The sequence below is a fragment of the Myotis davidii genome, unplaced genomic scaffold (assembly GCF_000327345.1).
Source record: "Myotis davidii unplaced genomic scaffold, ASM32734v1 scaffold2457, whole genome shotgun sequence".
In the NCBI taxonomy this organism is placed as follows: domain Eukaryota; kingdom Metazoa; phylum Chordata; class Mammalia; order Chiroptera; family Vespertilionidae; genus Myotis; species Myotis davidii.
Window position 1 is genome coordinate 17129 of NW_006288714.1, and position 15724 is coordinate 32852.

Sequence of the window (15724 nt, forward strand, 5' to 3'; positions counted from 1 at the left end):
ATCCTGAAAACTTTAGGTATTGTTTCATTGTTCCATTTCACTAATGTAAAAACTGAGAATCAATATTTTGATAACCTAAGGTCATACAGATTAATAAATATTAAAGCCAGGATTTGGGCTGGCTTGTAAGCCTGCTTTTTAAACCACTAAGGTCAATAATAGCCTACAATCAGTTTGAGTTTTCAAAGTCTTTGAAATATTTAAAGCTAAATAGAAAGCCTGTACACACTAAAAATCAACAGAAAACCCCAAAATACAAATTTAAAAAAGAGAGAAAGTGAAAAAAATTTAGCAAAAGATTAGAAACAAGGCCAGCAGGGTAGCATTTAAAAAATAAAACTTAAAAGCAAAGTACAGAATAAACTGATAGAGCCCAAGTAATTCAAAATATATATTAAAAAAAACTTGAATGGAAAAAAATTAAGTAGTTATGATTAGGTGTATGCTGAATACATAAAGCAAAAAGGATTAGACATCTAAGGAAAAAATACATAATAGCAGCATAAGAATTTACTTAACTGTCTCACTTCTTGAGAGATAAGGAAGGTTATAGAGAATCTCACCAGTGTTTAATTAATAATATCAATTTAATGGTTATATGAAAACTGTACAAAGGACATACCCACCCCAGCACCCAGGAAATATTTACAAAAGTTTGCTTAGCAACCTAAAAAGAAATCTTTAATAAATTCTAAAAGAAAACTACACGTAATAGAAATTACAAGTGATTAACAAAAAAAGCTAAACTAAAAATTCTAAATATCCCAACCACCTGAAGTTGAAATACACTATCCTAAATAATTCTTGGATCAAACAAACAATCAAATTTGCACTGCCAGAAATTTAGAAAACAAATACATTCTTAACCTATAGGATAGAGCCAAATAATCAGAAGAGAATTCATATCATTAAAATGGTTTCTTTTAGAATTGAAAGGAAGAAAAATAAAGACAGTAAAGGAAAGGAATCAAAATCAATATACTATAACAAATTAGAAATAAATGATAATTATTCTCTGGTGGTGAGAAAAGAATATGGAGGTGGAATGGGGCAAATCCTATTTGTCTAGACAAGGAGAAAAGACAAAAAAAGGATATGTAATAGATAACATATATATTTAAAACATTAAGTGTACCCATATGCTAAAACAACATTTTAAATATAAGGTAGACTATATATGAATTTCCAGAAAAGGGGAAATTACCAAGATTTACTCAAGAGATAGAACAAGAACACATGAGGAAATAGAAAACTTGTGAAAGAATTATATTCAAGAAAAGATTCAGGTGAATTTGGATATAAATAAAATACCACTTCAGAAAACAGGTAATTCTCAGAATATATAAACTATTCTAAATCAAATAAAACATGAAATCGTTTTCTAATTTACTCCGGAAAGACACCAAAACCTGTTAATCAAAACCAGACTTCTCTCTTATGAATGAATAATAAATACAAAATCCTAAATACAAGTTTAGTCAACAGAATGCAGCAAACAGGTGGCTCAATATTAGATTCTACTAATGTAACTGGTATCTATCATCACTAGGTTAAAGGAGAAAATCCATATATTGGTAAATACAGAAACGCATTAAAAAAATCTTAAGAGTGAAATACTCAAAATTAGATATTCATGCCGTAGCCGGATTGCTCAGTGGATAGAGCGTCAGCCTGAAGAACAAAAGGTCGCGGATTTGATTCCAGTCAAGGGTCCGTTCCTTGGTTGGAGCCTGCAACCTGGCTGGTGGGACCCTGGTCAGGGCTTGTGCAGGAGGCAACCAATCGACATCAATGTTTCTCTGTCTTTCCCTCTCTCTTCCATTCCCCCTAAAAAATCAATGGAATAATAAACTCTGGACAGGATTAACAAAAAGCAAAAATTAGACATTCATAAGATCCAAAACAAAGATTCCCACCCTACCCAGTGTGACTCAGTGGTTGGGTGTTGTGCCATGCACTGGCAGGTTGCTGGTTTGATTCCCAGTCAGGTCTCATGCCTGGGTTGCGGACTGGATCCCCCAGTAGGGGGCATGCAGGAGGCAGCCAATTGATGTCGCCTTCTCACATAAATGTTTATCTCTCATCTTCTCCCTTTCTAAAAATTCATAAAAAATCTTTTAAAAAAGAAAAAGAATTCCCATTATCATATTCAATCAACTGAAAGCCATTAAAAATAATAATAGAAAAGCCAAGTATTGTGGCCAATTTTAAAAAAAACACACACAACAGCTTTTCTATATAAGTAGTGACTAGTTTAAAATATTACAATCCTTAATAATAATATGAAGGGTCCATTTCTAAAAGCAAAACAAATTTCTTAAAATATATTTTATTGATTTTTCACAGAGAGGAAGGGAAAGGGATAGAGAGTTAGAAACATTGATGAGAGAGAAACATTGATCAGCTGCCTCCTGCACACCCCCAACTGGGGATGTGCCCGCAACCAAGGTACATGCCCTTGACCAGAATCGAACCTGGGACCCTTCAGTCCGCAGGCCGATGCTCTATCCACTGAGCCAAACCAGCTAGGGAAACAAATATTTTTTGAAACTTAAAAAAAAACATATCAGGACTATAATAAAGAATATTTCAAACTTTTAATGAGGAACATTCCAAAATCAAACACTATGCTTTCAATGAAAAGACCTGCTCACCATTATAAATTTAAACACGTAATATAGCGTACATTTACAGTTAAAATACTAACACAATACTTAAGTGATCAAAATGTGATTCTGAAAGTCACATCGAAAAATAAATGGGCAGCAATAGAAAACGTTGACAAAGGAACAATTAAGTTCCATCCTACAACAAATATTGTCTGTGTCACAAACTGTTTCTGGAATTGAAATGATTTAAAAAAGACTACAATGAAAGATGCAGTTTATAACAGAATGTGTAGAACTTGTAACCAGAAGAGAAAGACCAGGGGTGTGACATAACTGAGAGCCCAGAAATAGACCCACATAAGACAGAGATGGTATTTTAAAACTAGGGATAGCCAGCATGGTCGGTGTGGCTCAGCTGGTTGGAGAGTCAGCCCTTATACCAGAAAGTGGTGGGTTCCATTCAGTCAGGATACATACGCAGGTTGCAGGTTTGATCCCAGGTTGGAGCAAGAATGGGAAGCAACCAGTTGATGTTTCTTCCTCTCTCAAATCAATAAAAACATACCCCCAAATGAGTATCAAGAATTTCTACCTAGGGATAGAATGAATTGTTTAACAAATGTTGTTGGCCTAATTAGTAACAAAGTATAAATGTGGGTCATTACCTCACATCTAACAAATTCTAGAAGGGCTTAGAATTAACAGTAAAAGTAGAATGCTAGAGAAGTAAACTAAAATCTGTGTGAAAATTAATCTTTTTGTTTGTTATAATCCTCACCTGAGGCTATTTTCCCCATTGATTTCCAGGGAGAGTGGAGAGGAGGAAGGACGGGGGAAGAGACAGAGGGTCAATGCAGTGACAGACACACATGGACCGGTTGCCCCTCCCAGGAGCCCCTACTAGGCAAATACCACTAGCTTTTCAAGACACTTCAAAATCTCCCTGCAACCAAGGTATGTGCCCTTGACCGGGAATCAAACCCAGGACCCCTCAGCCTGTGACGCTCCAACCACTGAGCCAAACCAGCCAGGGCAAAGTAATCTTAAAGTAGAGAAAGCTTTTCTAAGAAGAAACCATAAAGATAGACTTCACTATACATAATTAAAACATATCGCCAGAATTTTTAAGATTAAAAAGGGCTACCTTCCTTATATAAAGAGCTCTTCAGAGCAAGAGATAAATTCCTATTAAGCTTATGAATAGTTAATAAACAAAAGACAACTGGCTAACATGAAATAATAAATTTCACTAAGAAATATAAAATAAGATGATTTATTACCTGTTAAACTGGCAAAGACTTAAAAAATTTAAATAGCTAACATAGCTAAATGAAAAGCAGAATAAGAATGTAAAACTTGAGCACCATTCCTGAGAGCAATTTTAAGCTTAGAAATTTAGAAGCAAAAGTTTAGAAGTACACTCTTTAGGCCAGCAACTCCGAGGAATTTATGTATGCTTGTATATATGTATTTATGTGGATTTTCATCATATTGTTATTTATAACAATTAGAAATATTTTATGTTCAGCAATAAGAAGTTACTAAATTACGGTTTTTCCATAGAAGAATTTAGAACCACTGAAAAGAGGATAGAATTATTGACATAGGATGTTCACAATATATTAAATGAAAAAAAAACTAATCACAAAATGTAATCCCATTGTTTTTTTAAAAAATGGATTTGCTTTCACATCCATCCATCAAAAGGAAAAATATTAATGGTGGTTATCTCTGGTTGTGTTCCTATGTTTTCACATATGTACTCATATAAAAAAGGAAAAAAAGTTCCAGGTTTTTAAACTTAGTTAATAAAACATGCCAGAGTGGATAACAAGTGGTCACCTTTATCAGACAAGATTCCTAAATTTGTTCTGCAGATAAACAAGAAGAAAACAAGGCTAAAAATGGCCTGGAAATTCTTAATGGCAGTTTATTTACAGACTATCAAATACAGATTTTTTTTTTAAACAAATGGCTTAAACACATTAGATTTAACAGTTACAAGACTTTACTAAAAGTTCTTGCCAAAAAAAAAAAGCATAACTTTACAACAAATTAACTTGAGGAAAAAATTAAAGGGTGATTCACTACACAGCAGCATTTTGAATGCAAGTAGAACCAGAAAACTTTTTTAATGGGACATTTGATATGGTGAAAGGAATAAGACTCACAAAATTTTAGTCTTTATGGTTTGAAGGGCAAGGTTTTTCCATTATGATTAAAATTTTGTTTTCCGCATCTTCAACTGGATCCCTTGATACTTTATTAATTTACAGCTTTTATTGTTAATTAAACTAGAAACAGTTTAAGAACTTATCTGGAGAGGCCTCTGGTACCTCACAAACCATTGCTCCCCCTATAAAACAACTTAAAAATCGTAAAACCTTGATAAAGTATAAAAGCAATGTTTGCACACTTGCTGGTATCACTCTTCCTCCTACAAATAGAAAATACACTTTAATGATTCAGTCTTATTTTCTAATTTTTGGATATTTAAGAAGCTATTATCTTTAAAAAAAAAAAAAAAAGAGGAGCCTCCTTTTTAAAGACTACCCACATATGAACTAGTCCCTAATTAAATTTTCTAAAATTGCTTATTTTCCTATTTTTTCTGGATTGTTGACTTTTTAAAGTCATCTGACTTAAATTAATTGTTCGGTATTCTAAATTTAATTTTTCTTACTAGAACATTGGTACTTTAATAGTCAATTTTCCTATTGAAAAGTTAAGTATTTTCTGCAGAATTTAAACCTAGCTAGAGGAACAAGCATTGGCAATCCATCTCTCTTAAGTCTCATTTTCTTAGCAGTAAAGTGAAGAGATGGACCAGATGACTTTAAATGACTTGGACATCCTGTTCAGACTTTTAAAATATCAAAACCAATATCCCAGGGAATCAGATCTTTATTCAAAACATGTATTTCAGACTTACTCCAAAAAAATAAGTAAAGGACCTATGGTGAAAAGTTATTAGAAATTTGACTAAGCTCATAGCAAATACTGGTACTTTAACTCCTAAGTACCAGTGAGATTAGTTTGGAAGCATTTAACCAACCCATTTACCTTCCATTTTTCTCAAGAAATCTTGATATTGCCTACAAATTGGCTTACTACAAACGAGCTAGATGCAACTAAAAATCTGTTTTCATCATTGAGTTTCCAGTTGTTCTATTCTTTCCAGAACCTTATTTCTGTATTCAACTATGACTTTAAAATTTTACAAAGACATTCACATTTTCAAGTGGCAAATAGCATTTCAAGATACTTTAAAAATCTCCCTGTTCACTGTCAGCCTACTGAAAGTATGACTTAATGCCTTCCATGTGTATTGATGTATTCCAAGCAATTAGAACAGTGCTTGGCACTTGGTGGGCACTAAATATATATTTACTGATAGAGTGAAGTTCTGAATCACAGCTAACACATTATCTTAATTCACGTTTGACAACTGTTTTAATCAATAAACCCCTTAAAATGAGTCTTTTTGAATTACATGGTGACTCTAACTCTCCCACACATAATGAGCTGAATAAGGATGGGAAACATAATGAGCTGCACGCAGAAAAACTGGCTGTGTCAGGAAATACACAAAGGCATTTATTTCACACGGGCGACAAACATTTTCTTCGTTTGACAGGTCCATCTATTCTGTTTTCATTTTATTTGGAATCCGACTTACCGTGTGGTTGTTTCCCAAAAAACTTAAGCAATATTTTATGTTCCTTCGACTTCTCTCCAGAATACCTAGTGATCACTGCAATTATTATAACCTACAGAATTAGCAATTTCCTAACCCTGCTCTTTTTATTAGTCCAAATTCCTAAAATATTAAATGGTATAAGATTTTTACTACCGTATTTCATAGATTTTAAGACACATTCTTTCCCATTTCTGAATTTGGGGAGAATTTTTAAATTCGCTCATCTTATTTAGAATTGTATTGTGGTTTAATTGGCAACGTTATTTCTAAGTGTTGCATAAAATACTGGTATGTCTCTCAGTCAATGCTGCGTTAGGGCAATATTCAAGTAACAACTTCCCTATCCATCCAGCCGCTCTCGCAACATAAATACATAACTAAAAGATTTAATTAGAAAAACTATCCAAACACAGTTCAATTGTATATAAAATATTTAATTTTTAAAACACAGTCTATTCATGTCACATAAATATCTTCAATTTTATGTTAGCTACTATGGTCAGCAGAATTAACAAGTATGACTATTAAGAATAACTTAGATACGGTCACTTATAGGAAAGTCTAAAGCTCTAAGACTCACCATATTAAAATTTCAGATACTTGAATACTGTAGCTATTTTGTAAAATTTCAAAATATTTATTCACTTCCTGCAATGCAGTTTCATTATAAGTTGTTAGTACTTAATATCCAAATAAAAGCAAAATAAGTTTTTCTTTCATTTCTCCCAACAAAAAAATTCCATCAAAAAATAAAATGGTCAACTGACATCATTTTATAGCAGTAAAATGGTAAATTATCCACTTCAAAATATTCCTACTCTCACCAAGCTAGAATGCTTCCCATATACTATATTAAAGGAAGGTTCACAAGTCAGATAGAGGGCACAGAGTTAAAAGACTGACTTTAGAACTGGAGCAATTTCCATTCTATAACAGTTGTTTCAATTTAAGACTCCAAATCAGATTCCAGGAGAGAACAGTGAAAACAAAATGGTTAATTGATACAACTCTCATTTCCAGAGCCTATTTTTTCATTTAATGATGTGGAAACACTGGTTATGTACCTTTGGTTCCTTTCTAAAATTATTGTAATTATCTGTGTGAGTGTGCACAAAAAGTTAGATTTGACACATTACAATTTAAATAAAAATTTCTCCATGTTTTGTTGCTTTTAATTTTAAAAAATGCTGAATTGAACTACAGTTGCTCTAAGTCTGGCAGAAGTCCTGATAAACCTCACAGGTGAGAGAAGTTTTCTCTCACTTTTTCTTTACTTTCAATAAATTAAATTTAGGCAATGTTTGTAATTAACAAGTGAACATCGTTAATTTTTCTTAAAATGGCATTTGTGTAACTTAACATATGGTGTTTGCTACCCCTCCTCCCAATGGTGGTAATAGAATTATGAAAATTCTGTTGTTATGCCTTGCTTCTCTGTTACTGCCCGTCAATTACCCATGGCAAATGGAAATGGAAGGACATGGCAGCCTAAAAGAAAACATGCTCTGAAATTCTCATTAAGCTATTGCTTTCAATATATATTTTTTTACTTTCAACATTTAAATGACAATACTTTTTAGACCTTATCAGAAGTAACAAAGTACTGATCGCAGTTCTATTCCCTTTCTTTACTCTCCCTCCCTTTTCAAGAGAAGGTGGTAGTGGAAGATACACAGCCCAAAGACAGGCAGAAAAGGAGAAAGTGTGATGGGCAGAGGATGGATCTAACAGGAACTGAACAGGCAGCCCTAAACCCCCAAGAGCTCCCTTCCTCTTCAATACAATGTATGGATTCCCTTCAGAAGACAAATGCGTGTAAAGGTTAACTACTTTTCAGACCTTAAGCTTACCTGTTAAGGCACTTACTTACCCTCCCCACCCTACCCATATTTTTCATATAAAACCCACTTTTCATTTGAATGCATTTTGCTAGGTTATGATAATCTGCAAAATAAAATAAAAATAACATTGACCATTTTTTTTATAAAAACTTGCATCAAGAGAAAGGTTGTGTTTTATTTTCTGAAATGAGCACAAAGTACACCTTTCACAATAACACTGAAAGCAGGTGCAAAGACTGACAGTGACCTTTGACTAAAGGTAGCTTTGTAAAAAGAAAAATACCAAATAAATCAGTGCCCTTTCTGATTGTTGTAAAACTGGAGAAGGGAGGGATTGGTTGGTTGTTACATAAAAGTTGGTCCAAACTTACAAAAAAAAAGCACAAATGTGCATAGTTCAGATCTGCAAGAGGGCCATAAAGAACTTTTATGTCCCTAATATTAGCATCCACTTAAAACTGCAAGAATACAAAATAAAACTGTTAACTAGAATTTGTGAAGATGTACAATCAATAGATCTAGTTTTTAGAACAGCATGAATTTAAGCAAAGGTGGGTTTTTTTGTTTTTTTGGTCTTTTTAAACTATTGTATGCAAGACCCTTTCCACATAAAAATAAAGCTGTTGTTGAATTAATATTATTCAAGTCTCTTGGATTGCTGCCTTAAATTGCAGCTAGAAAAGTCTTTCCAGATAAAAATGATGTGCCTGAGGAAAAACTGATACTTAGTATGGTAGCCCTCTGCCTCGACCTCTGCCAGCTGATGTGCTAATGTGTCCCCTGTATCCTTGTGAATATCCAGGTCCTTGGGCAGGAGAAGTCCAGGTCTGTCCATGCATGAGGCTGGGGCCCCCCGGGTTTTCCTGTAAGGTACCACCATAGTTATAGTTGTGCATCTTTGCTGGCAAAGGATGAGTACTCTCTGGCCCCGTGGAAGGGTCACTGCTGTTCGCCAGGACTGCAATGGGGCCATGGCTATATTCAAATCTATGGTCTTTGTCTCCACTAAATAACATGGGACCAGAATTGAGGTAAATGTCTCCATATCCAGCCACTGAACTGGGAAACGACTCGGAAAAGGCAGAAGGCTGAGGTGGACCACCAGAATGAGATGAAGTAGTACTGTAGTTATCCAAAGACTGAATATCTGAGTTGCCAAGGAAGCTACGTCGTTCCAATGGTAGAGCAGAGCCACCTCCTAGACCATCATTACTAATATAAGGAGCAGAAGAGAAAGAAGAGGATCCAAAATTGTCCTTGAAGTCTGAAGTGGGTACAAAAGTATCACCTGCCTGGTAATCAATACCACCTTCTCTTTTGGGATCATCCTGGGGTTGATGCTGAGTAAGCAGCTGTAACAGGGCTGCTTTCACTCCGGCATGAGGGTCAGTTAGTGAAGAACTAGTGGTGGGAACATGCTGGTTTTCTGTCCGATAATCCAGATCTTCTTCAGTGACTGGTGGTGGTTCAGGTGGTTCCGGAGGTCGTTGATCAGGAGGCAGAATACGAGGCCGGTCTGGTTCTGGTGTGAGCTCTAACATCCTCATATCTTGGTGCTGAATGAGATCATTTTGCCCTAAGTGAAAAAAGAAAAAAGAGAAAAAAGAAGAAGAAAAAAAGTCAAAATATACTGTGGAAAACCAAATGTTCAAAATAGTTAATGTTTCCTATGGGTGGTCCTAAAGAGCATTAGAAGTTCCATCTCTGCGTAACCCCTTCCTCCCCCCCCCCCAATAAAAAGAAAGAAAAGGGAAACAGTATATAAATTCTAATACAGCCTACTACCATTTAAGTCTATCGTGACCAAAAAATTAGATCATATTTGACTTTTCAAAGGTATCTCATATATACCTGTTTATTGCTTGAAGAACAAAAGCTACTGTATATGCAAAATTTCTGCCTTGGTCAATCATCCTGTTATAGTTGGAGTAAAAGATTTCTTAACCATAGAAATCCATGACGTGTTCATAATAAGTTATATCGCACATGGATAATTTGCTAAAGCGTCAACTTTTAGAAGTAAACAGATTAAAAAACCTAAGACCTGAGAATTTTCAGACATCTCCTAGCAATGCCACTCAACAATACACACTATAGATAACCATCAACAGCAAGAAAACAGTGTGAACACAGCTACATTGGTGGTCTGCCATCTGCACACTCACCCGATACTGGAGTGCTAGGCTCTGGAGGCGGCCTGAGTTGTAACGATGCTGCTTCATGGCCCGATCCATTTTCCCTTTCCTCTAGCAGCACATCTTTCTGCTTTGACTGCTGAGCCTTTATTAACTGAGTCAACAGAACCGCAAATGCACTCTGCACGGCCGCCTGGGCAGCATCAGTCTCCACTTTAGGCTGGACGTTCTGAGAAGGTTGAATTCCTCCCAATGGTTTTGAAGACTCCTGTTGTGGTGTTGATGGATCTGTCTGTTTTTCACCTGTTGCCAAAATTCCAGCAGGAAGGTTTATTTTATTTAGCTGTTGTTCAGTCTCAGAGTTTACCTTAATGTTCAACACTTGAACAAAATCAGCCATATTAATACTTGTTTTAGACTGTAGTAGGTTTAGTAGAATTGCCAATTCAGTGTGGTTTAACTGCTGTCCAGGGCCTGTTTTTACTAAAGACAAAATTTGTATTAATTAGAATTGCTGTAATTCATGGCTGCCCCACCCACAAAATGACTCTGTATGACCACATGAAAATGTATATTTGTAGGACAGTGTTAAGAAACACTGTAAAAAGGGAATCTCAGTTTAATTTAATTTCATATTCATTTAAGATGTAACTGTATATCAATTTTTAAAAAAAGAAATGTGGTCCATTTTAAATAAATTATCTTTAGGAGTAAATATTTCAAAAGGAAAATCAAAACTATCACTAGAACCCTATACTATAAAGGTAACTAGGAAATGTCACCTGTGAATGGGAATGAATGATGATGATGATGACGACGACGACAGCTAGTGTCAGGTACTTTCTAAGCATTTTATATCCTCTATTACTTACAACAATATAAGGCATACTCTATTATTGGCCCCATTTTTAAATGAAGAAGAAACTGACATCCAGAGAGATTAAATAACTTGTCTAAGGTCATAAACTCTGTAAGTGACAGAGTTGAGATTTGAACCTAGCATTCTAATTCCAGAATCTGCACTCTTTTAACTACTCACTGTACTGCTTCTCTAAAATAATGCTTATTATCTAAGAACCTAACCTTGTATTTGTTTTTTTAAGTTTATGTTTTATTTTTATTTATTGAATTTATTGGGGTGACATTGATTATACAGGTTTCAGGTATACAATTCTACAATATGTCATTTGTATATTATATTGTATGTTTACCACCCAAGTCAAACCTTCTTCCATCTTGGATTTGTGCTTAATTCAAACTTTTGTCATAGGCTCTTTGATAAAGTATACTTTATTCAAATTACTTTTTTTAAATTTTAAGTTATTCTGGGTAAATAACTCATCACCAGCAAAACAGATTCAGTGGTTTTTCATTTTCCAATTTCCAGTTTAGATTTGTGATGGTTTATACAGGTTCTTGTGAAAGCTTATCTGGATCATATACAGGGGTGGGCAAAAGTAGGTTACTAATAATAAATAATCCAATAACAAATAAATAATAATACAAGAATAAACTATCATACCCCCACAACTATAAACCTACTTTTTCCCACCCCTGTATAACAACAAAGCTCAAATGCATATAATCTATATATATAAAAGCCTAAGCAACCTTTACATGGAATGACCAAAATGACAGGTCGCAATGATGCACACTGACCACCAGGAGGCAGACCCTCAATGCAGGAGCTACCCCCTGGTGGTCAGTGCACTCCTACGGTGGGAGCGCCACTCAGCCAGAAGCTGGGCTCAAGGTTGGCAAGCACAGCAGTGGTGGCAGGAGCCTCTCCCACTTCTGCAGCAGCACTAAGGAGCGAGCAGCAAGTGGTTAGCAGCACCAAGCGCTGAGCCCGGCTCGGGCTCCTACCCAGCTGCCTGCCACTTTGCGCACTGCTACATCCCTTGGGGGATGTCGGACTGCCAGTATCGGCCCAATCCAGGCAGTCCAACATCCCCTGAGGAGTCCCAGATTGTGAGAGGGCACAGTCCAGGCCGAGGAACCCTACCCAGGGCACAAATTTCATACACTGGGCCTCTAGTACAACATAATACTACAGACACTGATAAGCAATTTCCATAACCACATCATAGAGGAAACAATCCAAAAAGATTAAAAACTGATGATGAATGCTTTCTTTTTCTATTCTCTTTATAGATTTTGAGATATTTTTATTATATAAAAATATAATAAAATTATTATTATATTTATAATCCGTGCAAGGGGCTTGGCTTTGCAGCCTCAGCCACTTGCCTCAGCCCTCGCAGCCCTGGCTTCATCCGGAAGGTCATCTGGAAGGATGTCCGGAAGTTCGTTTGGCTATCTCGTCTAATCAGCATATTGTGCTTTTATTATTATTACAGATATCAGTTTTAGATTAAATCAAACTTTTATAAGTTATTCTTATGACCTGCAGCATTAATAAGGAACAAAGTTTGATTACTATACCCCAAAGGCCATTTTTCCTCATTTTTCCTTTCATTTCTCTATTAACAGAGGCAGTCTCTATATGAGTTCAGAAGTACTCTTTATGGTGTCTCCTCTACAGAAGTGGCATTTCCCTATTTCAAGACACTTACTGATTAATGAAGAAAATTAAGCAAAAAGGATACATTCTTATTTCAAAAAAATCAGAATTCTCACTTAATAGTGAATTTTAAAAAAAGGAAAACAAAATAATAAAATTAAACTATCCACCATTAATAGGGTTATTAAATATGTAGATATCAAAATGAGCCCAGAAAGGGCAATTCATTTTTTACCAGCTAAAATAGAATGAAATAACTAATCTTCCACTAGGTTTGCTAGTGGAATAAGGACAACAGTTCCATGAATAAGAGCAGAAATAAAGACCTGATAGTCTTGTTAAGGAAGATGACAACTGTAACCTGGGACAACTGACTACCATCCACACTTCATATTATTGACCTCTCAGATCCTGTTTCAGTAGTAGATGGTATATAAAACATGTAACTTAAATGCAAATTAAGAAAACTTCCTGTTGCTTCTCTTTTGCCTTTCTCCATATTTTACACATTTTTAACATGAAAATAAACTGCACTTGATTTAGACGGCCATCATAATGTGTACAACAGACATGTTTTCCAGAGCTATGTATAAAATATTTTAATGTATAAGGGAAATTCACTTTTCAAGAAATTCTGAAGAATACTTCTCTACAAGAAATAAAAATTGCTGCTAGTTTTTAAAGTAACATGTATCAATGCTTTAATGTTGTCTGACCAAGGTCAAGTATGAGCTTGCAGATTACATGGGAAAGCATTAATGGTAATCTTACTCAAGCTTTCTCAGCTAATCTAATCTATATTTATACTCAACCACCAAAAGTCAAATCTGATTCACAGATCTGTTATCAATTAACTAACCAACCAATATTTATTCATCTCTTAATATGTACTAGGCTACTTTTTCATGTTTGATAAACTACCACCTCTGCATACACACATACACACATATATACTAGTACATACAGGCATACCTTGGAAATAGAGTGGGTTTGGTGCCACACAAATAAAGCAAATATTGCAATAAAGCAAGTCAACACACATTTTTTGGTTTCTCAGTGCCTATAAAAACTATGTTTATTCTATATTGAAGTCTATTAAGTATACATTATTTCTAAAAATATTATACGCATACTTAATAAAAAAATACTTTGTTACTAAAAAATGCTAACCATCATCTGAGCCTTCAGCTGGTCAATAACCTTTTTGCTGGTGGAGGGTCTTGCCTCAATGTTGATGGCTGCTGACTGACCAAGTATGGTGGTGGCTGAAGGTTGGGGTGACAGTTTCTTTGCAGCACACAATGCTATTTGATAGCACTTTACCAAAGTAGAACTTTTTTCAAAATTGGAGTCAAACCTCTCAAACACTGAAGTTGCTTTATCATCTAAGTTGATGTGGTATTCTAAATCCTTTACCATTTCACCAATCGTCACAGGAGATGACTCCATCTCAGGAACCACTTTCTTTTCTCTCTCATAAGAAACAACTCTCATCTGTTAGAAGTTTTATCAGATTGGTTGCAGCAATTCAGTCACATCTTCAGGCTTCACTTCTGCTTCCAGTTCTCTTGCTCTTTCCACCACATCTTACTTCCTCCTCTGAAGTCTTGAACACTCAAAGTCATACACTGGGTTTGGAATCATCTTCCAAATGCCTGTTAATGTTATTTAGAAATCTTCCCATACATCATGAATGTTTCTCATGGCATACAGAATGATGAATACTTTCTAGGTTTTTACTTTGCCCAAATCCATCAGAGGAATCACTATCTATGGCAGCTATACCCTTACAAAATGTATTTCCTAAATAGTAAGACTTTAAATTGGAAATTACTCCTTGATCCATAAGCTGTAGAATGGGTGTTATGTTAACAGGCATGAAAACAACATTAATCTCGCTGTACATCTCCATCAGAGATCCTGAGTGACCATGTGCACTGTCAATGAGTAGTGATATTCTGAAATGCATCTTTTTTTTTCTTTTGCTGAGCATTAAGCCTCAACAGTGGGCTTACAATGTCAGTGAACTATGCTGTAAACAGCTGTCCTGTCATCCAGGCTTTGTTGTCCCACCTATAGAGCACAGGCAGAGGAGATTTACCATAATTTTTAAGGACATGAAAATTTTCAGAATGGTATATGAGCATTGGCTTCAACTTAAAATCACCAGCTGCATTAGCCTCTAACAAGTTAGCCTGTCCTCTGAAACCAGGCTTTGACTTCTCCTGTCTAGTTATCAAAGTCCTAGATCTTCTCCCAGTTTAAGGATGTACTTCTACATTGAAAATCTGTTGTTTTAGTGTAGCCACCTTCATTAATTATCTTGGCTAGATCTTATGGATAACTTGCTGCAGCTTCTACATCAGGACTTGCTGCTTTGCCTGGCACTTCTATGTTATGAAGACAGCTTCTTTCCTTAAACCTCATGAAGCAATCTCTACTACTAGCTCCAAATGTTTCTTCTGCCACTTCCTTACCTCTCTTAGCCCCCACAGAATTGAGGAGAGTTACGGCCTTGCTTTGAATGAGGCTGTTTAGCTTTCTTACTATTTGTGTGTTTACTAGAGTAGTACTTTTAATTTCCTTCAAGAGCTTTTCCTTTGCATTTACAACTTGACTACCTGGTGCAAGAGGCCTAGCTTTTGGTCAGACACTGCTTTTGGCATGCCTTCCTTACTACACTTAATCATTTCAAGATTTTGATTTAAAGTGTGGCTCTTCCTTTCCCTTAAACACGTAGAGGCCATTATGAGGTTACTGACTGGCCCAATTTCAATTTACTGTTGGGTCTGAGGGAATAGGGAGGTCCAAGGAGATGGGGAGAGATGGTCAAAAGGTCAATGGGGCAGTCAGAACACATATAACATTTACCAATTAAGTAAGCTGTCTTCTATGGGCACTGTTGGGGTGCTCCT

The 15724-nt window shown here is 35.5% G+C and overlaps 1 protein-coding gene across 1 annotated transcript in view; it reads right to left on the bottom strand.

Moving 5' to 3' along the window:
- Nucleotides 1-4521: 4521 nt before the first annotated feature.
- CDK13 (cyclin-dependent kinase 13) overlaps nucleotides 4522-15724 on the bottom strand; it is a 147804-nt gene continuing 136601 nt past the window's right edge. Inside the window, exons 14-15 of the mRNA XM_015562061.1 lie at nucleotides 10316-10768; nucleotides 4522-9726 (exon numbers count right to left, since the gene is read on the bottom strand). Of these exons, the coding sequence (XP_015417547.1) occupies nucleotides 8876-9726; nucleotides 10316-10768 (1304 nt within the window). The 3' untranslated portion in view covers nucleotides 4522-8875. The remainder of the gene's footprint in view (nucleotides 9727-10315; nucleotides 10769-15724) is intronic.